At 41.1% G+C, this 24,343-nt stretch overlaps 1 protein-coding gene and 5 non-coding genes across 6 annotated transcripts in view; 3 read left to right on the top strand and 3 right to left on the bottom strand.

The window, feature by feature from the left end:
• LOC133236007 (uncharacterized) overlaps positions 1–16,386 on the bottom strand; it is a 70,005-nt gene extending 53,619 nt beyond the window's left edge. Inside the window, exons 1-2 of the mRNA XM_061397753.1 lie at positions 15,365–16,386; positions 285–370 (exon numbers count right to left, since the gene is read on the bottom strand). Of these exons, the coding sequence (XP_061253737.1) occupies positions 285–370; positions 15,365–16,289 (1,011 nt within the window). The 5' untranslated portion in view covers positions 16,290–16,386. The remainder of the gene's footprint in view (positions 1–284; positions 371–15,364) is intronic.
• Positions 101–172, bottom strand: TRNAM-CAU (transfer RNA methionine (anticodon CAU)). Its single transcript has one exon. It is a non-coding gene; the product is annotated as a tRNA-Met (tRNA).
• TRNAL-CAA (transfer RNA leucine (anticodon CAA)) lies at positions 3,346–3,453 on the top strand. The gene is made up of 2 exons: positions 3,346–3,383; positions 3,408–3,453. It is a non-coding gene; the product is annotated as a tRNA-Leu (tRNA).
• On the bottom strand, positions 5,903–6,009 carry TRNAL-CAA (transfer RNA leucine (anticodon CAA)). The gene is made up of 2 exons: positions 5,972–6,009; positions 5,903–5,948 (listed from the first exon to the last, which is right to left on the bottom strand). It is a non-coding gene; the product is annotated as a tRNA-Leu (tRNA).
• On the top strand, positions 12,392–12,464 carry TRNAT-CGU (transfer RNA threonine (anticodon CGU)). The gene has a single exon. It is a non-coding gene; the product is annotated as a tRNA-Thr (tRNA).
• Positions 16,387–19,306: 2,920 nt separating the features above from the next.
• TRNAI-UAU (transfer RNA isoleucine (anticodon UAU)) lies at positions 19,307–19,400 on the top strand. Its single transcript has 2 exons — positions 19,307–19,344; positions 19,365–19,400. It is a non-coding gene; the product is annotated as a tRNA-Ile (tRNA).
• Positions 19,401–24,343: the final 4,943 nt, after the last annotated feature.

The raw sequence follows: 24,343 nt of genomic DNA, 5'->3' as shown, positions 1-24,343 counted from the left end.
TTTAATTTAGTTGCCTCTGCATAGTGTTCTTGTGGAAATCTTGGAATTTGAGGAAGAAAATAACAAGTGTTGGTCTAGAGCTTGTGGAAGGAAACGACATTAGCAGAGGATGGTTTCGATCCATCGACCTCTGGGTTATGGGCCCAGCACGCTCCCGCTGCGCCACTCTGCTTTTCACGCTGTAGTGTTTTCTTGCATCTCATTAATTTGTATAAAGATTGGTAGACACCCGAGTCTATCAATTCCTCTTGCTTCCCTTTTCCCACTCACTTCCTCTAACTTACGTCTTTCATTCTGAGTCGGCCCCTCATCTCCTTCTCAAAATTGCCGCCTGCACGCAAATCTAAGGCGTCTGCACTTTTGCAATTTCCTTAAGGAAACCGAAGCTCTGAAATCCTTTCTCAGGAACTTGGTATTCCAACCCTTAGCTTCTCCTACACCGATTTCTAGGGATGAATTTAGAACTCAGACTTCTCCTCTCCCGCACCCGCCTTCCCGAGCCTCCCACAGCTCACTCGGACTCTGAAGTTCCAACTCCTTGGCTCCTCCACGTCAATGGCAAGGCCAGGGACAGGGCAGGGGCACCGCATGGTCGCGCCGCCTAGAAAAACTGAAGACTTGGGGGAAGAGAAGGAAAAGCAAATACTTTCGAGAATTGCAACTTGAAGAGTTAAGGGAGATATGAAGCCCAAGGTGATCTACCATAGCTGGATTCTTTGTTCACACTTCAGCGGACAACACCTGTTACCTGTTTATTCAAAACCAGATTTCTCTCCTTTCATTTTCATGGTTATATGCCACATTCTTTTGTATGATTTGTATTGCTCTCCCTCTCTTTTTTTTAAAAGTCTTGGACATCGAAAGTGTTGTTTACTGGAGAGATGAAACATTTAAGTGGATTTTTATGAAAATAGATTATCAATGCTCCAAACACCTTAGGAACCAGAAATCATCATTTTCCAAGGGCAGAGACTTAAAGGCAATGCAGATTAGGAGAAAACATGAGGATCTTGAATCAGGTGCTTATGTTTGAATTCAAGCAGAGAGAACTCGAGTTTCTTGAGATGAAGCTAGCCACCAACATTCAAAATGAGGAAGTGTGATTTTTGCTTCATAAGTCTACCTCAGAAGATGGTTGATCAATCCTATTCTGAGCTGTTCTTTCCCTTTCATATCCCCTCTGAATTCTGCAGGGCTCTGATCTTACCTTTTTTTTTTTTTTTTCCTTCCTCTGCTACAGAAGCCATAAACTTTGTCTTAACCTCTTTTTAAAGACAGAAACCATGGAATCATCACTTCCTCCGATATTTTCATTCCCAGTAACCTCCCCAACTACATTAACAGAATAAAACTACCACCTTCAAAAAGAGAATCATTGGCCCAAGGTCTTGTAAGCCAAAAACTTTTAGTCCTGAGTGTTCTCCCAGGAAGACCTTAGAAGGAAGGTTTGTAAATTCAGTGAGGTACTGCTGGGGTCCAGGCCTTGGTGGTGTTAGTGGCCTTCTATAAAAGTCTTCAGAAGCTCAATGCAGACTTTTTTTTTTAGTCATCTGAACTGAATTGTACTGAATTGACCTTGAAGTGAATTTTATTCCAGAGAGGAGACAAAATATAAACTTTTAAAGGATACCAATAAAGAATATATTTAGGAACCAAAGGTAGAAAAGAACTTTGAAATAAAACATAAAAATCCAACTATAAAGACAAAGATTGACAACCATGACTATATTAAAATCAAGATCTTTTCATTAAAAATATCACACATAATTCCACACTCAAGGAATGGGACTATGTTCATCTTATATTTGTTTGGAAGTTGAGTTTTCAACTTTTCATCTGATTACTAACAGCAATGTGTTTGGAGAGTTTAAAAGAGGGAGAAAGAAGTCATGACTAGGATGTCAAGAGCTAAATGAGAGTATTTGACTAAGAGGAAGGGGAAGCTGTTAAGTTTGAAAGATCGTTAACTGGCAGAAAAGGAGGACTCAGCATATTTTCTAAGTGTTTGGAAATTGGGACACCATAGTTCAGAAAAGGCAAATTTGGTTTGTTGGGAATTTGGTTTGTTGCAAAACCGTCTAAATGCCAGAGGTTACAAATAGAAACATGCAGGTGAATGAAACATGAAGGTCTTTTGAGTGACTGCTACTTGTCACATGGTTTGCTAGGGAAAGCACCTACATAAATTTTTTTAAACCCTCAACAATCTTGAGGTAGGGAATTGCCCTCTAAATTTACAGATTAAAAATATGTTCACAGATGGTCAAAATAATGTAAAATATCAACACATCACACTTTTGTAAATGATGAAGCTTGAATTCAAACATAAGCACCTGATTCAAGATCCTCATGTTTTCTCCTAATCTGCATTGCCTTTAGAAAAGTATTTCAGATTCTCTACATGAAGACCAAAAACAGCAAAAGAAACAACTCACTTCTGATCGATGTGCACCCAAAATGGATCTTTAAATAGCTGTTTGCCAGTTCATGCATATGTGTTTGAGTTGTCTTCTGCAGGCAATGAAAAATTTCTGAAGGTTGTTCATTTGGAAAACTAACTAAAAACTATTATCAGACAGAATAGAAAGAAAACACTGGATGAATACCTCTCACCTTAACCAAAGCAGGAGGGATATTTAATCATAACAGCAAAAACATTTTTAAAAACTCAGTAAAGATTTTAAACCAAGACCTTATTCTAGTTCTCCATGCTCTATGTTTCTCTTTTTATGTGTCTTATAATAAACCACATCCTGCCTCTTCACTTCACGTCCCTTCTTTAAGCACACACTGAAAGAATGTAAAGGGGAAGATAAGTTAGAGCGAGAGAACAGTGGCAATGGAAGGAAAGGGAAGAGAGGAGAGGGGAGAAAGCAGTGGATCTTGCAGGAACTGTGAAGATGCTGAAAATATTATTGTATAGGGACTTGAAGTCCCACACACAGGCTCAGTCCCCATTAATAAAATACTGTGCTAAGATAAAATACTGTGAGATACTGTGAGCACTGGGAAAAGCTCCTGAAAGACGTGCTGATAAAATCTGTATCCTAAATCCTCTGTTTCTTAAAGTTGATCGTGTAATGTGTAACTCATGGTCATGAGGGATGGAATGGGAGAAAAAGACTCAAGGTACGTGAGGTGGGCTCCCAATCTTCAAAGCAGCATCAACTCTGTCTCCCAGTGCACCTCCTCACCATAAAATTACTCCTTTCTTGTCTTTTGGCTTTGCAGATAATTCTTGGTTTACTCCTGTAATTTCTAGAAATAACTGTTCCTCTTCCTCTCAGATAGAACAGGCTTCAGTCATTGACAGAGTCATTACTGCTGAGATTTTGTCAGTGTCATGTCAGGATGGCCGAGTGGTCTAAGGCGCCAGACTCAAGATTCTATCTTCCCTCTCTTGGGGCTTCTGGTCTCCGAATGGAGGCGTGGGTTCGAATCCCACTTCTGACAAGACTCAGTTTTGTTCTTGGCACATATGTGTCTTTCATCTCACTCTTGCCTTTCCAGCTTCATTCTCCCGAGACTTGAGTATCCTCCCTTATTCTGTAGTTGGGTTCTTTCTACCTTTAAAGACAGTCCCCACTAGCAGTTCCACCCAGGCCTATACTTAGGAAGGTCCTGGTATCCCTGGAAGAGTCACTAACAAGTCATCTCTACAACCACCAGCCAAGCATTTGACAAATGGAAATTCCCAATCAGAGAACCTGGAGTATTCCCACATACAACTGGGCACATTAAAAAAAAAAAATCTCTTTGCCACCGATGACTCCCACTTCCCAGAGAGAAAGAGGCAGTGGATTTCTATTCCAAGGTTGTCCCTTACTCTGTCAGCCTGTTTATCTTAATGAAGCCCAGGAACTTGACTTAATAACAAAAGTACAATGTAACCAGAAAGCTCTCTCTTTCCTATAGAGACCTCAACCCAGACTGCTATGCGCTGGGGGAACATGGCCTCACCATTGGCAAATCAAACAATGTTCTCCTGCATGACCACACCAATGAAAAGGACCCAGACTTTCTCAGTGGTAGCTCAGCTTAAGAAGCTCCCACATAGTCCTATTTTTTTCCAGTGGGAAAGTTACTGGAAAATTCACTGATTTCCCCACATGGAGGAACTGAAAGAAACAAAATAGAAGCAATAATAATAATACTAATAAACCCACTGGAATCAGTTTGTAGCATTTGTATTTTCGTATTAATGAGAAAGATATCCAAAAGAGTAAGTACACAGTTTCTGGTTTTCCCTTTTGATTTAAAGATAGCATCACAGTACCTATGGTACTATCTCCCAGGTTAAGTAAGAAATGACAAATTGGGGGATGTGGCAAGCACTCAGACCATCATTTCCTAAGTTTTTTAAAATCAAGCTCTGTAACAGTTTCCTGGCTAGAAGAAGGATCCTCAGAGCTTAGTATTCAGCATCCAGCCCAGGTGTTGGGTACTTTATAAAGGGAAGAAAACATTTTAAAGTGATTTCTATTTTAATTTACTTTTTAGATTTCCCCATTTATCTCAAAATATACTAGGAATGCTTTGGAACAGAAAATAAAACCAGTTACAGGAAAATAAACAGTCTCAATCTGAAACAATGGTTGGAAGAAGATGAAAATGGAGAACGGAGAAAAATAATTTGGAATTTCATGATTTCAGGGGAAATGCAGGACAGGAAAGAGTGGTGGATGTTTAGGAATCTGCAGAAGTGAGAGTGCAAAAAGTGGAATTTAATGATGGAAGGAAAAGTGACTTTGGATTCAAAAGGATAATTAATCACCCTTGGTAGTTTAGGGCTCATTTTGGTTATTGGTCCATGCATACTTTGTTTCAGAAACACCTTTTTTTTTTTTTGGTCACAACCTGTATCCATCTCTTTCTTCTCCCCAAAACATATAGATCCTCTCTGAAGTATTTAATATTCTTTAGGAGAGAAATTACCCTCAAAAAAACTGCTGTTGATTTGTGTGATTTTCATTGGCACTGTTAATCCTTATGTTTTTATTTTACTCAACACAGTTTGAAAAATCTATTGTCTTGCTACAGTCACATCTGCTCCTATGTGCAGCTGCTACATAGTATGAAATTCATGGGTGGCCACTGACGTATACCTGGTGGATATCTAGCTTGCCTGTAATAATCTGGTACTGCAAAATCCTGCACTTAGACAAGGCCAACCATGGAGTTGAGCTGGAATTTCACTGAGGTACATTCCTAGGAGGAAGATTGCTGTGAAATGATTTAAAAGCTATACAGGAAGAAAAACTCATTTAATGTCAAAGCTGCAAAAGATAAAGTCTTAATTTTAAGACCAATATCTTACCAAGCTTATGTAGCTCTTCACAGAAGGCATTCTTTTTTACCTTAATAAAAATAAAGATATCTAAATCAAATCATTTTGAAAAGAAAACTCAGAGCGAGCTCAGTTTTACTCAGTTTTAACAGTATGAGCATTTCCTTTTGATAACCTAAAAATATTTTCATCAGTGTCATAGTCTTGAAGGACTCTCCCTCTTAGATTTTAGAGATGACATAAGAAGGTGACAACGAAATACTTTGTGAGAGCTTTATAACAGATTCTTTTCCGTGTACAGAAAAGCGGTGAGGATTTCATTCATTTTCTCCACAGTAAAAACCCAACATCCAACTGTGGATGACTCATCAGTTGACCCACTAAGGAAAAGACCACAGGTTGTTACGGTACTTTCTTTCTAGGAGGAGGGGATCTCAGAAGGCAGTGCTGGAGGTTGCCTCCACGTGATTCTGAAAGTACTCCAGGATTCTTTGACCGGGGAATTCTCACTGTCGAATATCGGTCAGGGCCCGGAAATATTTGAGTGTCTAGAGCTGAGTATCAGGAACTGTCCAGAACTTTTATTCTGAAAGTCGTAAGAACAAAATGAGAATGTGTCAGAAGTGGGATTCGAACCCACGCCTCCATTCGGAGACCAGAAGCCCCAAAGGTGGGAAGCAGAAGCTTGAGTCTGGCGCCTTAGACCACTCGGCCATCCTGACACGTTGACCCTACTGCTTGACAGCGTTGTACTGTAGACTCTAAGGGGTTGGCATAGAGCTCCGTCCCAGAAGAAAAGTTTCTGAAATTTGTCGGACTGGGTGGGAGTTGTGAGTTCAGAGACTGACAAACAGAAAGGTAGCAGAACATGAGCGTTAATGCAGACCTGAGTAATTCTTTTTGCCCTGGAGACAGGGTGGTAGGGTATTGAGAGACACTGTTCCGCCCCACCCCCACCAACCAGAGCTCCCGGTCCAGTCCCCTGCCTTCCGCCCCCCGCCCGCCAGAACAGGGACCCGGACTCACACAGATTTCTTCCTATGGCCTTGAACCCCACCTGTGACCTGGACCCCAGGGTCACTGTTTTCTTTGTGATTCAAACCTTCATTAAGCAGGTCCAGTTCGATGCTGCCTCAGGATCGGTGGAAACTTTAAGTGAATAAATAGTCAACCCCACTACTCTGGAAGAGAGAGGGTCATTCCCCTTGTTCTCAACCCGTCCAGACTCCGATTTCTTCGCCTGAAGCCGTACTTAAATCATTCATTCCACCCGTCACTGTTTTCTGCCCTGCAGGGTCGCCTGTGCTCTTCAGTAATAATCTTGCCTTTCTTCTCTCTAGAGCTTTCAGACGCTTCCCAGGAAATATTACCCCTCTGGGGTGACCGCAGCAATTCTGAAACATAATGTTTACATTTATATGACTGAAAAATATGTTTAAGTGATGGAAAATGAAATACACAAAGGGGAAAAAATAAAGAAATGCTTTTGTTGCAATGATTATTACGGGATTAAAGGATAGGATAAATTAAAACCTCCAATAACTTGGAGTATCACCAAGTTTCTATAATTAGGCTGTGAAGATCCAAATCTATAAGACACTTAATTTAGAGAACTATCACTTTTAAATTTGTAATTTTCTCATCTATTACCCTAATGCAAATGGAAAGCAGCTTTTAAAAATAATGTTATTGTTTGTAGATTTTACTCTTTTTATTGTGATCATTTTTCTCTATACTAATAGTATGTTTACAAAGTATGCAATATGGAGTGTGTATTTTAATATATACATATGTTGAATTTCTGCATTAATGTTTTCTATAGCTTGAGGCATAGGTATATTTCTATACACCTTTGAAGTCTATTTATGTACTTTTTGTAGAAATGAAAACCTCTGAAAATAGGTTTAAAATATTTGGGGTACTTGAAAATGGATATTATGAAAATGTAATGTAAGCAAGAAATCACAACTGAAATATGCCATAATTCAATTTTCTTTAATACACCCATTCTTGCAGGGCCCAGCACCGTCAATATTTCATGAACCTCTGGGTAATATGTTCCCTAGACACCTGTTTAATATTAATGCAAACTTATTTTAATGTCTCAAAATTTTCTTTCTAAGTCCAGGGAACATTGGATAAATGAAATCTAAGGAGATAGAGGCTTCTAAGTGATTAGAATTAAGTCATTAAGAAAAAAACCTGTTGTAGATTGTATTTTCTAAAAACAGCCATATCAATATATCTCATGTCATGTATTTTTCTTTTAATGCAATTTTGAGACATTCCTTCTGGAGGTGGGGGTCTATGTTCCATCCCCTTGAATCTGGCTAGGCCTGTGCCTGCTATGGAAGGGATGCTATATGACTTTCTAAAGCTAGGTTGTAAAAGGTGATAGAAACTTTTAATACTTTTCTCTCAAGACATTTGTCCCCAGAATCCAACCACCATACTGTGAGGAAGCCCAAACTAAGCTACAGGGAGAAATCACATGGAAAATACCTGAGGACTCCAGTCCACAGCCAGCAACAACTGCCATATGTTTGACTAACCAATTCTTCAGATGATTTCCTGCCACTGGTCTTATAGTCTTCCACTTGAGTTTCCAGAAATCACAGAGCAGAGACAAGCTGTCCCCACTGTGCTCTGTCCAAACTCTGTGAGAACCAACAAATGTGTAGAACCCAAATAAATGATAGGTGTTAAATTAGGGCATTAAGTTTTATATGATTTGTTATGTAGCAATAGTTAGGTATGGATCAGTCTTGGTCAAATCAGGAGAGAAGAATCAATAATGACAGGGAAAGTTGTTTATTTTTCCGGTTTAATTGAGATATATTTGACATATAATACTATATATATAAGTTTAAAGTATACAACATAATGATTTGATATATGTATATATTGCAAAATGATTACCATAATTAGTTTAATTAATATGTAACACCTCACAAAGTTACAAATTGTTTTTCTTTGTGATGAGAACTTTTAACATCTACTCTCTTAGTAACTTTAAAATATACAATATAGTATTGTTAACTACAGTTGTCAAGTTGTACATTATATCCCCATAAAGTATATTGCTTATAATGAATAGGAAAAGTGTAATATACGGAATTGTTAACTAAAGAAGGGGTTGGAGAAACAAGGAACTGATAAGTAAAAAGTAAAGCAAATACTATTGAATATAAGAATAGCAAATCACTACCCTTAGAACTGCTAAAGCACCTTAGGAAGTGCCTGCTCACGCATGGCTGAGATAAAGCACAGAAGGAAGAGCCCTCTATACTTCACCCTACTCCTAGCTAAGATCCAGACCTTGATGGGGAAGGCTTGGGCATGATTCACTGAAGAGCAGAGAAATTTCTGTGGGGTTGTGCCAGCAGAACTTGCTTGAAATCTGCCCTCTGGAACTTGCTGAAGATCATTCTTTCAGTGTTTCTTGGAAAACTCTTCCTGGAGAGGTCTCTCACTGAGAGCTCTCCACTAGAAAACACTCAAGGAGAATGCCCACCAGGGGAAGTTAGTGGCTGCTGCTGGCTGCTGGAGCCTGAAGCAGGGGAAAGCCATGACTGTGTAGGAGGTAGGCCCTGGGGAAGCAGCAGGCCAAGTAATGCCTGGGAACCAGGATGCAAATCCCCCTTCCTCCTGCAATGATTCTCCACTATTCTCTACTGCAGAGCTTTGGTGCCTATTAAAAGAAAACTATTTAAAGGATTCATACCCATTTCCACAAAGCAGGCAAAAAGGGTGAACTTGGGACTGAGAGACAGGAAATTCATGAGGAGTAGTGGATAATGCCAATTTTGTTACCTAAAAATGGGAACAAACCCTATAGCATGTGACTTTGGGGCTGGACAGCAGGCAGAAACTGGAAAGACCTTGAGAAGATGTTACTGAAAAGTCCTGAAGACAGTTTCTTCCTGTTGCCTGTCTCACCATATTTCACTGAGCTTATGCATTTCTTTAGGTGCAAGAAAATCAGAGGTGAATGCTATACCTAAATATAGGATGAAATCTGTGAAAACTGCAAATCACAGACTTTCTGGGAGTTTCTGATCTTTCTTGAGACCACATCCCTTTCTTCTCTGATACTCAGGTAATGAGGAGGAGCTTCAGCAGAGAGGCCCTCCTGGAAAGGCAAGTTTAGGATTATGGAGAATCTGAACAAACTGGCTCCTCCAGAAGGCAGGAGGCAGACTTTTCATCCAAGATGTTTAGGAAGTTGCTGATGAGTAACGGTGATAAAATTGACCTCACATTTCTTTCACTCCCCTCACTCTGAACTTCATTAATATGCCCATTTCCTGTTTTGTTGTGTTTCTCTATATTTTTGTTTATGACACTCTAGATCATAAGAGATCAAATTGCCAACATTTGTTGGATCATAGGAAAAGCAAAACAATTCCAGAAAAATGTCTACTTCTGCTTCATTGACTACACTAAAGCCTTTGACTCTATGCTGCTGCTGCTAAGTCGCTTCAGTCGTGTCTGACTCTGTGTGACGCCATAGATGGCAGCCACCAGGCTCCCCTGTCCCTGGGATTCTCCAGGCAAGAACACTGGAGTGGGTTGCCATTTCCTCCTCCAATGCATGAAAGTGAAAAATGAAAGTGAAGTCACTCAGTCGTGTCTGACTCCTAGCGACCCCATGGACTGCAGCCTACCAGGCTCCTCCATCCATGGGATTTTCCAGGCAAAGTACTGGAGTAGGGTGCTATTGTCTTCTCCGTTTGACTTTATGGATCACAACAAACTGTGGAAAATTCTTAAAGAGATGGGAATATTAGACCACCTTACCTGCCTCCTGAGAAATCTGTATGCAGGTCAAGAAGCAACAGTTGGAACCAGACATGGAACAACAGACTGGTTCCAAATCGGGAAAGGAGCACATCAAGGCTGTATATTTTCACCCTGCTTTTTTTAACTTATATGCAGAATACATCAGATGAAATGCTGGTGTAGTGAAGCACAAACTGTAATCAAGTTTGCCAAGAGAAATATCAATAACCTCAGATATGCAGATGATACCACCCTTATGGCAGAAAGCGAAGAGGCTCTAAAGAGCCCCTTGATGAAAGTGAAAGAAGAGATTGAAAAAGCTGGCATAAAACTAAACATTCAAAAAACTAGAATAATGGCATCTGGTCCCATCATTTCATGGCAAATAGATGTGAAAACAATGGAAACAGTGAGAGACTTTATTTTCTTGGGCTCCAGAATCACTGTAGATGGTGACTGATGTGAGAGTTGTACCATAAAGAAAGCTGAGCACCAAAGAATTGATGCTTTTGAACTGTGGTGTTGGATAAGACTCTTGAGAGTCCCTTGGACTGCAAGGAATTAAAACCAGTCAATCCTAAAGAAAATCAGTCCTGAATATTCATTGGAAGGACTGATGCTGAAGCTGAAGCTTCAATATTTTGGCCACTTGATGTGAAGAACTGACTCATTGGAACTGACCCTTATGCTGGGAAAGATTGAAGGCTGGAGGAGAAGGGGACAACAGAGGATGAGATGGTTGGATGGCCTCACTGACTCAAGGGACATGAGTTTGAGCAAGCTTCAGGAGCTGGTGATGGACAGGGAAGCCTGGCGTGCTGCAGCCCATGGGTTGCAAAGAGTTGGACAAGACTGAGTGGCTGAACTGAGGTCATAAGAACATTATTTTGCCCATATATGACTTTGGAGAGAGGGAGGTAGAGTGTGTTACTTTTTTACCCAGTGAGACCTTTAAAACAGCAGGCTGGCTGGCTTTTCATAGATTCTGCAGCCTCTCCTTGAATGATGGGAGAGCTGTATTCCAGATTGGGACCAAAGCATAGAAACTGGATTTCCCACTTCACCAGTGAATCTTATTTTGCTGAGTTGTTTTTAATGAATTACTTGAATTTGCTGGCAGTCGGGTTGCTTTTGGTTTTGCTTTTTGTTTTTAATTAAGAGTCGTTTTTTTAATGAGCCAGCTATCAAATCCTGAAAGAAGACAGGAAAACAATCCTTGCTTTGTGTCAGGAGCACAGGGTCTCTGATCTGGGACTGGAGACCTAGGATTTGTGGTTGAGTTTTCTTCCTCACCAGGTCTCTTTACATTATTGTTGTTACTGGTCTGAGCTGAGTCCCTAAACAGGCTTTGTGTGTGTGCGTGTGTGTGTGTGACCCTCGCAGCCCCTGTGTGTGCTCAGTGTCTGACTCAGTGATCAGTGTGCTCATATTTATATGTGTGTGACTTTGTGTGCTCAGTGTGCTCCTGTCTGACTCTTTGAGACCCCGTGGACTATAGCCTGCCAGGCTCCTCTGTCCATGGGATTTCCCAGGCAAGAAGACTGGAGTGGGTTGCCGTTTCCTTCTCCATGCAGTTCCTTTACCTGGGTGGAAATTAACAAATTTTCTGATATCTTTGCCACAGCTCCTTTAGACAGAGTTTTACTATTTGGATTTCAGCCATACTCAGCGGGGAAGGAGAAACACAGCACTTTCTTTACGCCCTGGATCGAGGCTTTAAAAGGTATTTCAGCCTCAAAGACAAGGCTACAAACAGGCAGAGCCTCTCTTCCGCTTCAGTTTCAGGGAGGTCGCTCTTCGGGGGTCCTTCTTCACCTCATCCTTATCCTCAACTCTCAGTCTCCCTTCTGAGAACTGATATCGAGGAATTTGAGACAGATCTCGCGTGCTTTACCCCAAGGCTGTAAGAAATGAAGCCTGGAAAATCAGTGCGGAACATACTGCAGAGCAGAGGGCGTGACTGTAACTAAAGTGGCCCTGTGGCCCTCACCCGGAAACCTCGCATCATAGCGATGGGCAAGCTGTTCTTTCCCTACTCTCGTCAACGTGCAACCTCTGACCCTCGACTGCTCTGAATTTTCAGGCAAAACTCTCAGAGGTGGATTAGGGGTCCTGTATTTCCTTTGACAAAAGCCAATCGAACATGATGTTAAAACTATCAGAGAGTGAGGGAATTTGTTTGATCACAGATCAGAAAATACAAAAGGGGTTGACAGTAGGGTGTCAAATTTTCCAAAAACGAATCAAAATAAAACAACGAAACCCTAACAATTTCAGTATATAATCTGCTTTAAGACAAGGAGTTAAAAACTGAACTACTGGGGCTCCGTAGCTCAGGGGTTAGAGCACTGGTCTCGTAAACCAGGGGTCGTGAGTTCGAATCTCACTGGAGCCTTGGGGTGTTGCTTTTAGAGAAAACACATGACACAAATGAAGTTGCTGTGATACATGAATTCTTGATATTTGAAATTCAGGTGTGGAAAACCTCGTTTGAAATGCCACTAATACAATTAATACCAATATAAGCTTTTTGATGTGACGAGCCAACCTATTGGAAAAGACCCTGGTGCTGGGAAAGATTGAAGGCAAAAGGAGAAGGAGCGGCAGAGGATGAAATGGTTAGATAGCATCAGTGACTCAACGGACCCGAGTCTGGGCAAACTCCGGGAGACAGTGAAGGACAGAGAAGCCTGGCATGCTGCAGTCCATGGGGTCGCAAAGAGTCCGACACGACTTAATGACTGAACAACAACAAGCCTTTTAATAAACCAGTTTCTACTGTGATTCAATTTGTTGTAACCTGGAGTCCTGACTAACTTAGGTGCTATAAGCCTAAAGAGATACTGTAATTATCGATTTTATCATACTTACTTAATGGAATCTAAGCTTCCTTGAAGACAGGAGTAATATCTTGCTTCATATTGTATCTCAGAGCTAGATACAACAATAGAAAACTCAAAAACTGAAAAAGCAAAGAGAATAAAGACTGAAAAAAACAAGAACAAAGTGTTCAAGGGTTGCAGTACAACTAGAAAAGATGTAATATGTAAGTAAGGGGAACTCGAGAAGGAGAAGAGAGAAAGTAAGAGAAGAAATATTTGAGAGAATAATGACTGGGGATTTTCCTAAAATTAATGTCAGACACCTAACCACAGGTTGAGGAAGCTCAGAGAACACCAAGAATACATAATAAGACTACAACTAGCTACTTAATTTTTAAATTACAGAAAATAAAAGATAAAGTCCTGAAAGAAGTTAGAGGGAAAAACATCTTACCCATACAGAACCAGAGATAAGAATTATATCAGACTGCTCCTCAGAAACCATGCAAGCAAGAAGACAGTGAAGTTAAATATTTAAAATTTTGATGGGGGTGAAAAAAAAAAAAAAACAACCCAGGGTTTTGTACCCTGCAAAATTATCCTTAGAAAGCAAGAAAAATACTTTCTAAGACCAACAACACTTTAGGGAATTTGTTGCTAGACTACCTGCCTTGCAAAAACAACCAAACAAACTAAAAACATGCTAAAAGGACTTCTTAAGAGGGATGGAAAAAAAAAAAAAGGTCAGAAACTCAGGTCTATATAGACAAAGGAAGAGCACTGAAGAAGAAATAAGTGAAGATAAAATAAAAACTTGTATTTTTCTTATTCTTAATTGATTTACTATGTAACAGTTTGTTCAAAATAATAGTATTAACTATTTGATTATGCACGCTTATTTATATACCACACACCTCTCTCTATATATATTTGCTTGTGTATGTCTGTATATATGTGACATGAATGACAGCAATGATACAAGGTACAGGAGAGAGGAATTGGGATTATTTTGTTGTTATAAGGTATTCACACTATTCAGGACATGATATAGTGCTATTAGTGTTATCTGAAAGTAGACTTGGGTTAGTTGTAAATATATATTGCAAACTACTGAAAAAAGTAAAAGAAGTGTAACTGTATGCTAAGATAGGAGAGAAAATAGAATCATATAAATGCTCAATTAAAACCTCAAAAGTGTAGATGACAAAAGTAGGAAGAAAGAACAAGGATAGTAAATAGAAGCCAATAATGACTTAGTAAATATTAATCCAACCACATCAATAATTACTCTGAATATTAATGGTCTAAGTACATCAATTATATAAGGGGGTTATTATCAAGAAGACAAGAAATAATAAGTGCTGGTGAAGGTGCGGAGAAATGGAAACCCTTCTGCACTGTAAGTGGAAATGTAAATTTATGCAATCATTATGGAAAACATCATGGAGGCTTCTAAAAAAATTAAAAATAGAACTACCATCACAGTTCAGTTGCTCAGTCGTGTCCGACTCTTTTCGACCCCATGAATCACAGCACGCCAGGCTCCCTGTCCATCACCAACTCCCGGAGTTCACTCAGACTCACGTCCATCGAGTCAGTGATGCCATCCAGCCACCTCATCCTCTGTCGTCCCCTTCTCCTCTTGCCCCCAATCCCTCCCAGCATCAGAGTCTTTTCCAATGAGTCAACTCTTCTCATGAGGTGGCCAAAGTACTGGAGTTTCAGCTTTAGCATCATTCTTTCCAAAGAAATCCCAGGGCTGATCTCCTTCAGAATGGACTGGTTGGATCTCCTTGCAGTCCAAGGGACTCTCAAGAGTCTTCTCCAACACCACAGTTCAAAAGCATCAATTCTTTGGTGCTCAGCCTTCTTCACAGTCCAACTCTCACATTCATACACGACCACAGGAAAAACCATAGCCTTGACTAGACAGACCTTTGCTGGCAAAGTAATGTCTCTGCTTTTGAATATGCTCTCTAGGTTGGTCATAACTTTCCTTCCAAGGAGTAAGCGTCTTTTAATTTCATGGCTGCAGTCACCATCTGCAGTGATTTTGGAGCCCCAAAAATAAAGTCTGACACTGTTTCCACTGTTTCCCCATCTATTTCCCATGAAGTGATGGGACCAGATGCCATGATCTTCGTTTTCTGAATGTTGAGCTTTAAGCCAACTTTTTCACTCTCCACTTTCAATTTCATCAAGAGGCTTTTGAGTTCCTCTTCACTTTCTGCCATAAGGGTGGTGTCATCTGCATATCTGAGGTTATTGATATTTCTCCCAGCAATCTTGATTCCAGCTTGTGTTTCTTCCAGTCCAGCGTTTCTCATGATGTACTCTGCATAGAAGTTAAATAAGCAGGGTGACAATATACAGCCTTGACGTACTCCTTTTCCTATTTGGAACCAGTCTGTTGTTCCATGTCCAGTTCTAACTGTTGCTTCCTGACCTGCATACAGATTTCTCAAGAGGCAGGTCAAGTGGTCTGGTATTCCCATCTCTTGAAGAATTGTCCACAGTTTATTGTGATCCACACAGTCAAAGGCTTTGGCATAGTCAATAAAGCAGAAATAGATGTTTTTCTGGAACTCTCTTGCTTTTTCCATGATCCAGTGGATGTTGGCAATTTGATCTCTGCTTCCTCTGACTTTTCTAAAACCAGCTTGAACATCAGGAAGTTCACGGTTCACATATTGCTGAAGCCTGGCTTGGAGAATTTTGAGCATTACTTTACTAGCATGTGATATGAGTGCAATTGTGCGGTAGTTTGAGCATTCTTTGGCATTGCCTTTCTTTGGGATTGGAATGAAGACTGACCTTTTCCAGTCCTGTGGCCACTGCTGAGTTTTCCAAATTTGCTGGCATATTGAGTGCAGCACTTTCACAGCATCATCTTTCAGGATTTGAAATAGCTCAACTGGAATTCCATCACCTCCACTAGCTTTGTTTGTAGTGATGCTTTCTAAGGCCCACTTGACTTCACATTCCAGGATGTCTGGCTCTAGGTCAGTGATCACACCATCGTGATTATCTGGGTCGTGAAGATCTTTTTTGTACAGTTCTTCTGTGTATTCTTGCCATCTCTTCTTAATATCTTCTGCTTCTGTTAGGTCCATACCATTTCTGTCCTTTATCGAGCCCATCTTTGCATGAAATGTTCCCTTGGTATCTCTAATTTCCTTGAAGAGATCTCTAGTCTTTCCCATTCTGTTGTTTTCCTCTATTTCTTTGCATTGATCCCTGAGGAAGGCTTTCTTATCTCTTCTTGCTATTCTTTGGAACTCTGCATTCACATGCTTATATCTTTCCTTTTCTCCTTTGCTTTTTGCTTCTCTTCTTTTCACAGCTATTTGTAAGGCCTCCCCAGACAGCCATTTTGCTTTTTTGCATTTCTTTTCCATGGGGATGGTTTTGATCCCTGTCTCCTGTACAATGTCACGAACCTCAGTCCATAGCTCATCAGGCACTCTATCTATCAGATCTAGGCCCTTAAATCTATTTCTCACTTCCACTGTATAATCATAAGGGATTTGATTTAGGTCATATCTGAATGGTCTAGTGGTTTTCCCTACTTTCTTAAATTTAAGTCTGAATTTGGTAATAAGGAGTTCATGATCTGAGCCACAGTCAGCTCCTGGTCTTGTTTTTGTTGACTGTATAGAGCTTCTCCATCTTTGGCTGCAAAGAATATAATCAATCTGATTTCGGTGTTGACCATCTGGTGATGTCCATGTGTAGAGTCTTCTCTTGTGTTGTTGGAAGAGGGTGTTTGCTATGACCAGTGCATTTTCTTGGCAAAACTCTATTAGAGTTTATTAGAACTACCATATGATCCAGCAAATTCACTTTTGGGTATTTATCTGGAACTTGAAGGAAACATCCCCTTTGATGAACTAAATCAAGTTGACCCAGAGAAAGGAATCCAGAGAGATAAATACTCCAAACTTTCTGTCTTGTCTCATTCTGTTTGCTCCCTCAATTGAAACTCAAGATGAAGTTGCAGGCCAGGGGAACCCAAATTGTGGTCAGTGCAGGCCATACTTCCATAGAAAAAAGAGCAGGCAGAAATGAGAAGATTTTTTTTTTAACATTAACAATCCCAAGCACTTGGCTTTCTATCTACATTTTTCTTCATACGCATGATTTTATTCTTATAATGCCTACATTGTGTTAATAAAAGTCAGTTTAATATCCAGTGACATATTCATTGTGAGTCTTGTAAGTTTTCATCTCTTAAGAATAGTTCCGAAGATACTGGTTCTTCTTGTCTAGATCCAGACTTGGAATACAGCACATGAGTGCTAAGATGAGGTTTATATAAATCACTTAGAACAATGTCTGGCCCATGATAAGCTCCATCCAACTTGTGGCTGCTACTGTTGTTTAGATGAATGCCCTCTAGAGGTTCAGGCAGAGCTAGAGGACTGTGTGGTGGGAATGTAGGAAGAGATCGTGTGGTGAGATGGTCATTACTAAAGGGCTATGTCACTTCTCACTGCTCCTTACTTTAAGGTGTGTTTTAAACATACGTAATGATCCAGTTTAAAGAGATTTAAAGAAAGAGGAATGTGCCTTGAACTAAAGAGCCCCTTGATGAAAGTAAAAGAGGAGAGTGAAAAAACTGGCTTAAAACTCAACATTCAAAAAACTAAGATCCTGGCATCCAGTCCCATAACTTCATGGCAAATCGAAGGAGAAAAAGTGGAAACAGTGACAGATTTCATTTTCTTGGGCTCCAAAATCACTGTGAATGGTGACCGCAGCTGTGAAATTTAAAGACCCTTGCTCCTTGGAAGGAAAGCTATGACAAACCTAGACAGCATATTAAAAAGCAGAGACATCACTTTGCAGACCAAGGTCCATATAGTCAGAGCTATGGTTTTTCCAGTAGTCATGTATGGATATGAGACCTGGACCGTAAAGAAGGCCGAGTGCCAAAGAATTGATGCTTTTGAACTGTGGTGTTGGAAAAGGCTCTTGAGAGTCCGTTGGACAGCAAGGAGATCAAAGTAGTAAATCCTAAAGGAAATCAACCCTGAATATTCATTGGAAGGACTGATGCTGAAGCTGAAGCTCCAATACATTGGCCACCCAATGCAAAGAGCCAATTCATTGGAAAAGACTCTGATGCTGTGAAAGATTGAGGACAGAAAGAGAAGAGGGTGACAGAGGATGAGATGGTTGGATGGCATCATTGACTCAATGGACATGAGTTTGAGCAAACTCTGGGAGATAGTGAAGGACAGGGAAGCCTGGTGTGCTATAGTCCATGGGGTCACAACGAGTCGGACACGACTAAGTAACTGAACGAGCAAAAAAGATCCAGTACAGCAATGCAACAGACGCCGAAATATGGAAACAGTTCTCTCCCCTCACACTCCTTCCTGCATCTGAATGGGGATATTGGGTCAGTTGATATCAGTCCTGTTTCTTAAGTCCCGTGTGGACAGGAATAGTCAGGCTATTCTATTATTTACACAACTCTCCTTCTCACTGACAGGAATTATTCCACAAAAGCCTAAAAGCCTCATATCTGGTATGTATGTGCCAGCTGCGATTACTCTAATACAAACAAGCATACTAACAAACAAAATTGGCCTTTATAATGAGATGCCCCAGGCAGAAAATGAAGATACTGTGTGGGCAAATTGGGTTTGCCTCTACTCTACTGGGTTGTAGAGGCAAACTACCTGCAATGAACCTCGAAAGAAGGTCGAAGCTGGTGGAGGAGCAAGGTGGGAGTTGGGGTGGGGGACACCACCTTGATCTCTGTAACACTCGGCACTTTAAGGAGCCGTTTCCGCTCTGGTTGTTTTCCCACAGGAGATGCCGGACCAGCCGGCTGGCTGTATGACTTGGAATGAGGTTTGCAAGCAGGCTCGGGAAGGATTTAGGGGAACCTGGAGGCACAGCCCGGAGATGCTGGACAGCAAGGTGGATAGTTCCGCCAGAAGCGCAGCGGGGGCTGGGAAACCCGCTGGGCGAGTACAGGGCTGGCTCTGCTTCTCTGGGTCCTGATCTGGTAGGAAGCATCACGGACCAGCCAGACGGTGCGCAGTGACGCAATCCCTCAGTCAAATAGCTCTTGTCTTCCACGGAAATCGTTCCCTTCTTGGAGTCAAGGCGAGGGGGAACCGGAGTTCGCCCGCCCTTTCTCCTCAGCCTTCTCTCGGAGCTTCTGAAACGAGCATCCCTGAACCCCTGGGAAATGCTGATCCTCGCGGGCCCAGAGGAAGGATCACAAACACGCTTGCGGGAGAGATGGAAGTGTCTCTGCCAGGCCAGCCGCGGCTGAGGAGGGTGGGGAGAAGAGGGTCCTCAGCAGTGTGGCGCGTTCCCGCTCTGCTTGTCTTGGGGAGCCGGCGCGCCGGTCGCTCGTGGCTCTGTAGAGTGCGCACCGAGAGCTAAGGGAAAGCATGCTCCAGTGGCGCAATCGGTTAGCGCGCGGTACTTATACAGCAGTATATGTGCGGGTGATGCCGAGGTTGTGAGTTCGAGCCTCACCTGGAGCATGTTTTCTTCCGTTTATGGTTTCAGTCTCTTTTCTCTCTAATGCTTTCTTCTCTCCTCTTTAAAGATAAAAGCTTAAAAGAGGCTGTTACATTTTCCAAGGTGAGAACGCAGATATTCCCATGATTAAAGAGAATATTTGGTCGTTTTCAAACACAAAAAAATCACAAGCCGAAAGGAGGCAAATTGAGCTCATTCAGGCATATTCGATTCTCCTCTGTCAGGAGATCCTAAAGTCAGATTGCACAGCTTCGAATGAGTCTCGCTCATCCTTTCTTCTCTCCTAGTATAAAACCATCCCCCAGATCTTTGGGAACTGAGCACGCAAGAGGACAACCTGGGTCTTACGTTCTGCCATTTCGTGCAGCTGTCACAGGGGCTCACGAATGACCAGAAGCTGCGCACAGGCATCTTAACGTTGAGTTCCATAAGACATGCAGTGAGGTTGCTGAACTTCATCTGTGAAATATAAATGTGTTTGAGTCGAGCTCCACCGCCTACTTTACATAAACCAGACTGGGGAACAGAAATTTATCTCCCCCTGCAATGAAACACAGGTGGCTGTGTATGTATTTCTTCCTAATGTCATCAGAAAATAAACGACCTTGTTTGGAAAACGACATTCATCTGGAGGTAGTGTCTGAAATAAATGATCGTATATTGCTCTACTTTTATCCAGTCTCTCCTGGATTTCATTGTTTCACAGGGCCCTCCTTCTCTTGTGTTTCTTAAGTATGGTTACAGCCTACAGTTTCATCTCAATTTTTTTCTCACCTACTGATATACACATTTTTGTATTATATTCATTCCCTTAATTACAGCATCTTTCCAAATACTGATGATTTTAAGATTTCTTTCCCATCCAGTCCCCTCTTTTGAATCAAGACCTATGCATCCTACTGCCTACAGGATATTTCTGTCTAGACATTCTTGCAAGTCTGTAACCCCAACATATGGGGAAATCATCAAACTCAAATCCACTCCCTCTCCTGTGCACTTTATCTCAAAGGCAGCCATTCAGCAAATACTTGATGCCTGCTTTTTGGCAGATCCACTCTAGATGCTGAGATTACTGTAGTGGAAAAAATAAAATAAAATCTCTATCCTCTAGAACCTAATTTCTAGTAGGGAGAAATAAGCAATGAACAACTGAACATAAATGTATTTATATATAGTGAGACAAAGTGGTAATGTTTATAGCGAAAAGCAAAAATAGGATAAGAGGGATCGAGGATACCAGGGAATATGCTGGGAGTGCTATGTGATATAAGGTTGTTAGAGAAGGCCTAAGCAGTGACATTTAAGCAGAAACCTGAAGGAAATAAGGGAGAAAGTCTTGGATATATATGGTAAACGACAGGTACAGGCAGATGTAAGAACAGAGGCAAAAGTCAAGCTATGGGAATGGCACCAGAGCATAGTTAGAGAAGAAAAAGGAAAAGAGGTCGCCCTGGCACATAGTAAGTCCTCTACATATGAATCTTCAAGTTGCAGAACTTTCAAAAATGCCAGCATGCATTCGCTTGTCCAGTCATGTGAGTTAGATCACTTGTCTGGCTTACATTGTCACATGCGTGCATCCTCTACAAGTGGTTGTGCTTTTGTGTACTTTATTGTACAGTACTGTATAGACTACAGTATCTTTCTTTCAAGTCTAGGAGGTCCAGAAGCAAGTGAAAAAGCATCAGTGCTGTATCTGGTACTGCTAAGAAGCGCTAGGAATTGGAGGCCCAGAAAAAGGAAGAAGAGAGAAGAGGAAGAAGTAACTGAAGAACTGAAGTGATTCATGATGCAGGAAATGGCAAGGGAGTTTTCTTTATTTGAGGAGGCACTGTTAGCTTTTGAGCACAGGACCTGAATCTATAATGATACACAAAGGATGTAGCAGCCATTCAGAAAGCAATACTGTACTACAGTGTCATTTATGGTGAGAAAAAAAGAGCTACTACCCAGATAGATCACTGGATCATCTTTTAAAAGAGGGTAGATAGAATTGAATTCAGCAAGGAATCAGAACTTATGTCTTCAGTGTCAGAAATGAGTGACACTGCACCTTGCCCTCCATCTCCTATTGCTGACAATCCTTCAGCTCTACCATCTCCCACCCCTTCTCCCTCCTCCAGTCAGTAGCTCTTCTTGCCTGTTCACTCCATACCAGCCCCTGAATGCCAGCTGTTGTATTGTACTACTCTACTGTGAGATTAAAATGTCTATTTTATTTTTTGTTTGTTATGTATTATTTGTGTGAAAAGTATTATAAACTTATTACAGTACAATACTATATAGCTGATTGTGTTAGTTGGGTACCTAGGTTAACTTTGTGAACAAACTGGACTTATGGACGCAGTCCTGTAATGGAAGTTATTTGTATGTCGGGGACTTACTGAATTTTTCAACAGAAGAGCCTCTTTAATACTTTTTGAAACCTAGTGCCTGACATGATATTACATAATACTAGTTAATACAGTGACCAAATGATGTTTGAGGAAACAGTGTGAAAATAAAATTGCCAGAATCACAAAGAATGTCTCCAGGGGTTATTCCTGTTTCCTGTAGTGATCTCTGGCCAGTCAAGGGCTGGATTGTCTCTGATTCCCATGGCTTGATTTGGGAACTCTGTGATGACTCTGATCACACCAACTTCTGTGCAGCTAGCGGTTCAAAACAGAAAGCAACAATACAGTTCTCTAACGTTTCCTTTAAAGCAAAATGTGTTTATTTAGGATGCACTAGGCATGAGGAGTTTTAGTTGTAGCATTCAAATTCTTAGCTTGTGGCATGTGACCAAGGATCAAGTCAGGGCCCCCCGCATTGGGAGTGCGGAGTCTTACCCCTGGACCACCTGGGAAGTCCCTTAGGTCTCTTTTCTGGTAAGACATTTATATACAATAAGATTCACACATTTTAAGTGTAGAGTTTGATGAATTTTGATAAGTGTATTAATTTCCTATTGCTTCTGTAACAAATTAGGACAAACTTAATTGTTGTTGTTCAGTCGCTAAATTGTGTCTGATTCTTTTTAACCCATGGACTACAGCACACCAGGCTTCCCTGTCCTTCACTATCTCCTGCAGTTTGCTCAAACTCATGTCCATTGAGTCGGGAAAGCCATCCAGCCATCTCATCCTGTCACCCTCTTCTCTTCCTGTCCTCAGTCTTTCCCAGCATCAGGGTCTTTCCCAATGAGTGGGCTCTTTGCATTACGTGGCCAAAGTATTGGAGCTTCAGCTTCAGCATCAGTCCTTCTGATGAATATTGATCTCCTTTAGGATTGACTCGCTTGATCTCCTTCAAGTCCAAGGGACTCTCAAGAGTCTTCTCCAGCACCACAATTCAAAATCATCAGTTCTTCTGTGCTCAGTCTTCTTTATGGTCTAACTCTCACACCCATACCTTACTACTGGAAAAACCATGACTTTTGTTTTGTTTTCCATATTTTTAAATTTATTTACCTTGTATCTGTCTCCCAGCATCTTGGGTAATGCCCAGCATGGTGAGATACTTAGGAAGTGAAAAACGATGACTTTGACTATACGGACTTTTTTCAGAAAGCAATGTTTCTGCTTTTTAATATACTGTATAGGTTTGTCACAGCTTTTCTTCCAAGGAGCAAGGGTCTTTTAATATCAGGGCTGCAGTCACCGTTCGTAGTAATTTTGTAGCCCCCAAAAATAAGATCTCTGGTTCCTCTGCCTTTCCTAAATTCAGCGTGTACATCTGCAAGTTCTTGGTTCATATACTGCTGAAGCCTAACTTGAAGGATTTTGAGCATTACCTTGCTAGCAGTGAACTAAAATGGACAGGAATGGGTAAATTTAATGCAGATGACCATTATATCTACCACTGTGGGCAATAATCCATTAGAAGAAATGAAGTAGCCCTCATAGTCAACAAGAGTCCAAAATGCAGTGCCTGTGTGCAATCTCAAAAATGACAGAATGATCTCAGTTTGTTTTCAAGGCAAAACATTCAACATCACAGTAATCCAAGTCTATGCCCCAATTACTAATTACTAATGCCAAAGACGGAGAAGGCAATGGCACCCCACTCCAGTACTTTTGCCTGGAAAATCCCATGGATGGAGGAGCCTGGTAGGCTGCAGTGCATGGGGTCGCTAGAGTCGGACACGACTGAGCGACTTCACTTTCACTTTTCACTTTCATGCATTGGAGAAGGAAATGGCAACCCACTCCAGTGTTCTTGCCTGGAGAATCCCAGGGACGGGGGAGCCTGGTGGGCTGCCGTCTCTGGGGTTGCACGGAGTCGGACACGACTGAAGCGACTTAGCAGCAATGCCAAAGAAGCTGAATCTGAATGGTTCTATGAAGACCTACAAGACCTTCTAGAACTAACACCAAAAAAAGATGCCCTTTTCATCACAAGAGACTGGAATGCAAAAGTAGGAAGTCAAGAAATACCTGGAGTAACAGGCAAGTTTGACCTTGGAGTACAAAATGAAGCAGGGCAAAGGTTAACAGAGTTTTGGCAAGAGAATGCCCTGGTCATAGAAAACACCTTCTTCCAACAACACAAGAGAAGAAGACTGTATACACGGACATCACCATTCAATACCAAAATCAGACTGATTACATTTTGCAGTCGAAGATGGCAAAGCTCTATACAGTCAGCAATGACAAGATCTGGAGCTGACTATGGTTCAGATCATGAAATTCTTACTGCAAAATTCAGGCTTACATTGAAAAAAGTAGGGAAAACTACTAAGCCATTTGATCTAAATCAAATCCCTTATGATTATATAGTGGAGGTGACAATTAGATTCAAGGGATCAGATATGATGAACAGAGTGCCTGGAGAGCTATGGACGGAGGTTTGTAACACTGTGTAGGAGGTGGTGAGCAAAACCATCCCAAAGAAAAAGAAATGCAAGAAAGCAAAGTGATTGTCTGAGAAGGCCATACAAATAGCTAAGAAAAGAAGAGTAGCA

Source organism: Bos javanicus, chromosome 23 (genome assembly GCF_032452875.1).
Source record: "Bos javanicus breed banteng chromosome 23, ARS-OSU_banteng_1.0, whole genome shotgun sequence".
NCBI lineage: Eukaryota > Metazoa > Chordata > Mammalia > Artiodactyla > Bovidae > Bos > Bos javanicus.
The sequence above is the reverse complement of the archived record's forward strand: the minus strand, read 5'-3'. Positions and strand labels throughout refer to the sequence as shown.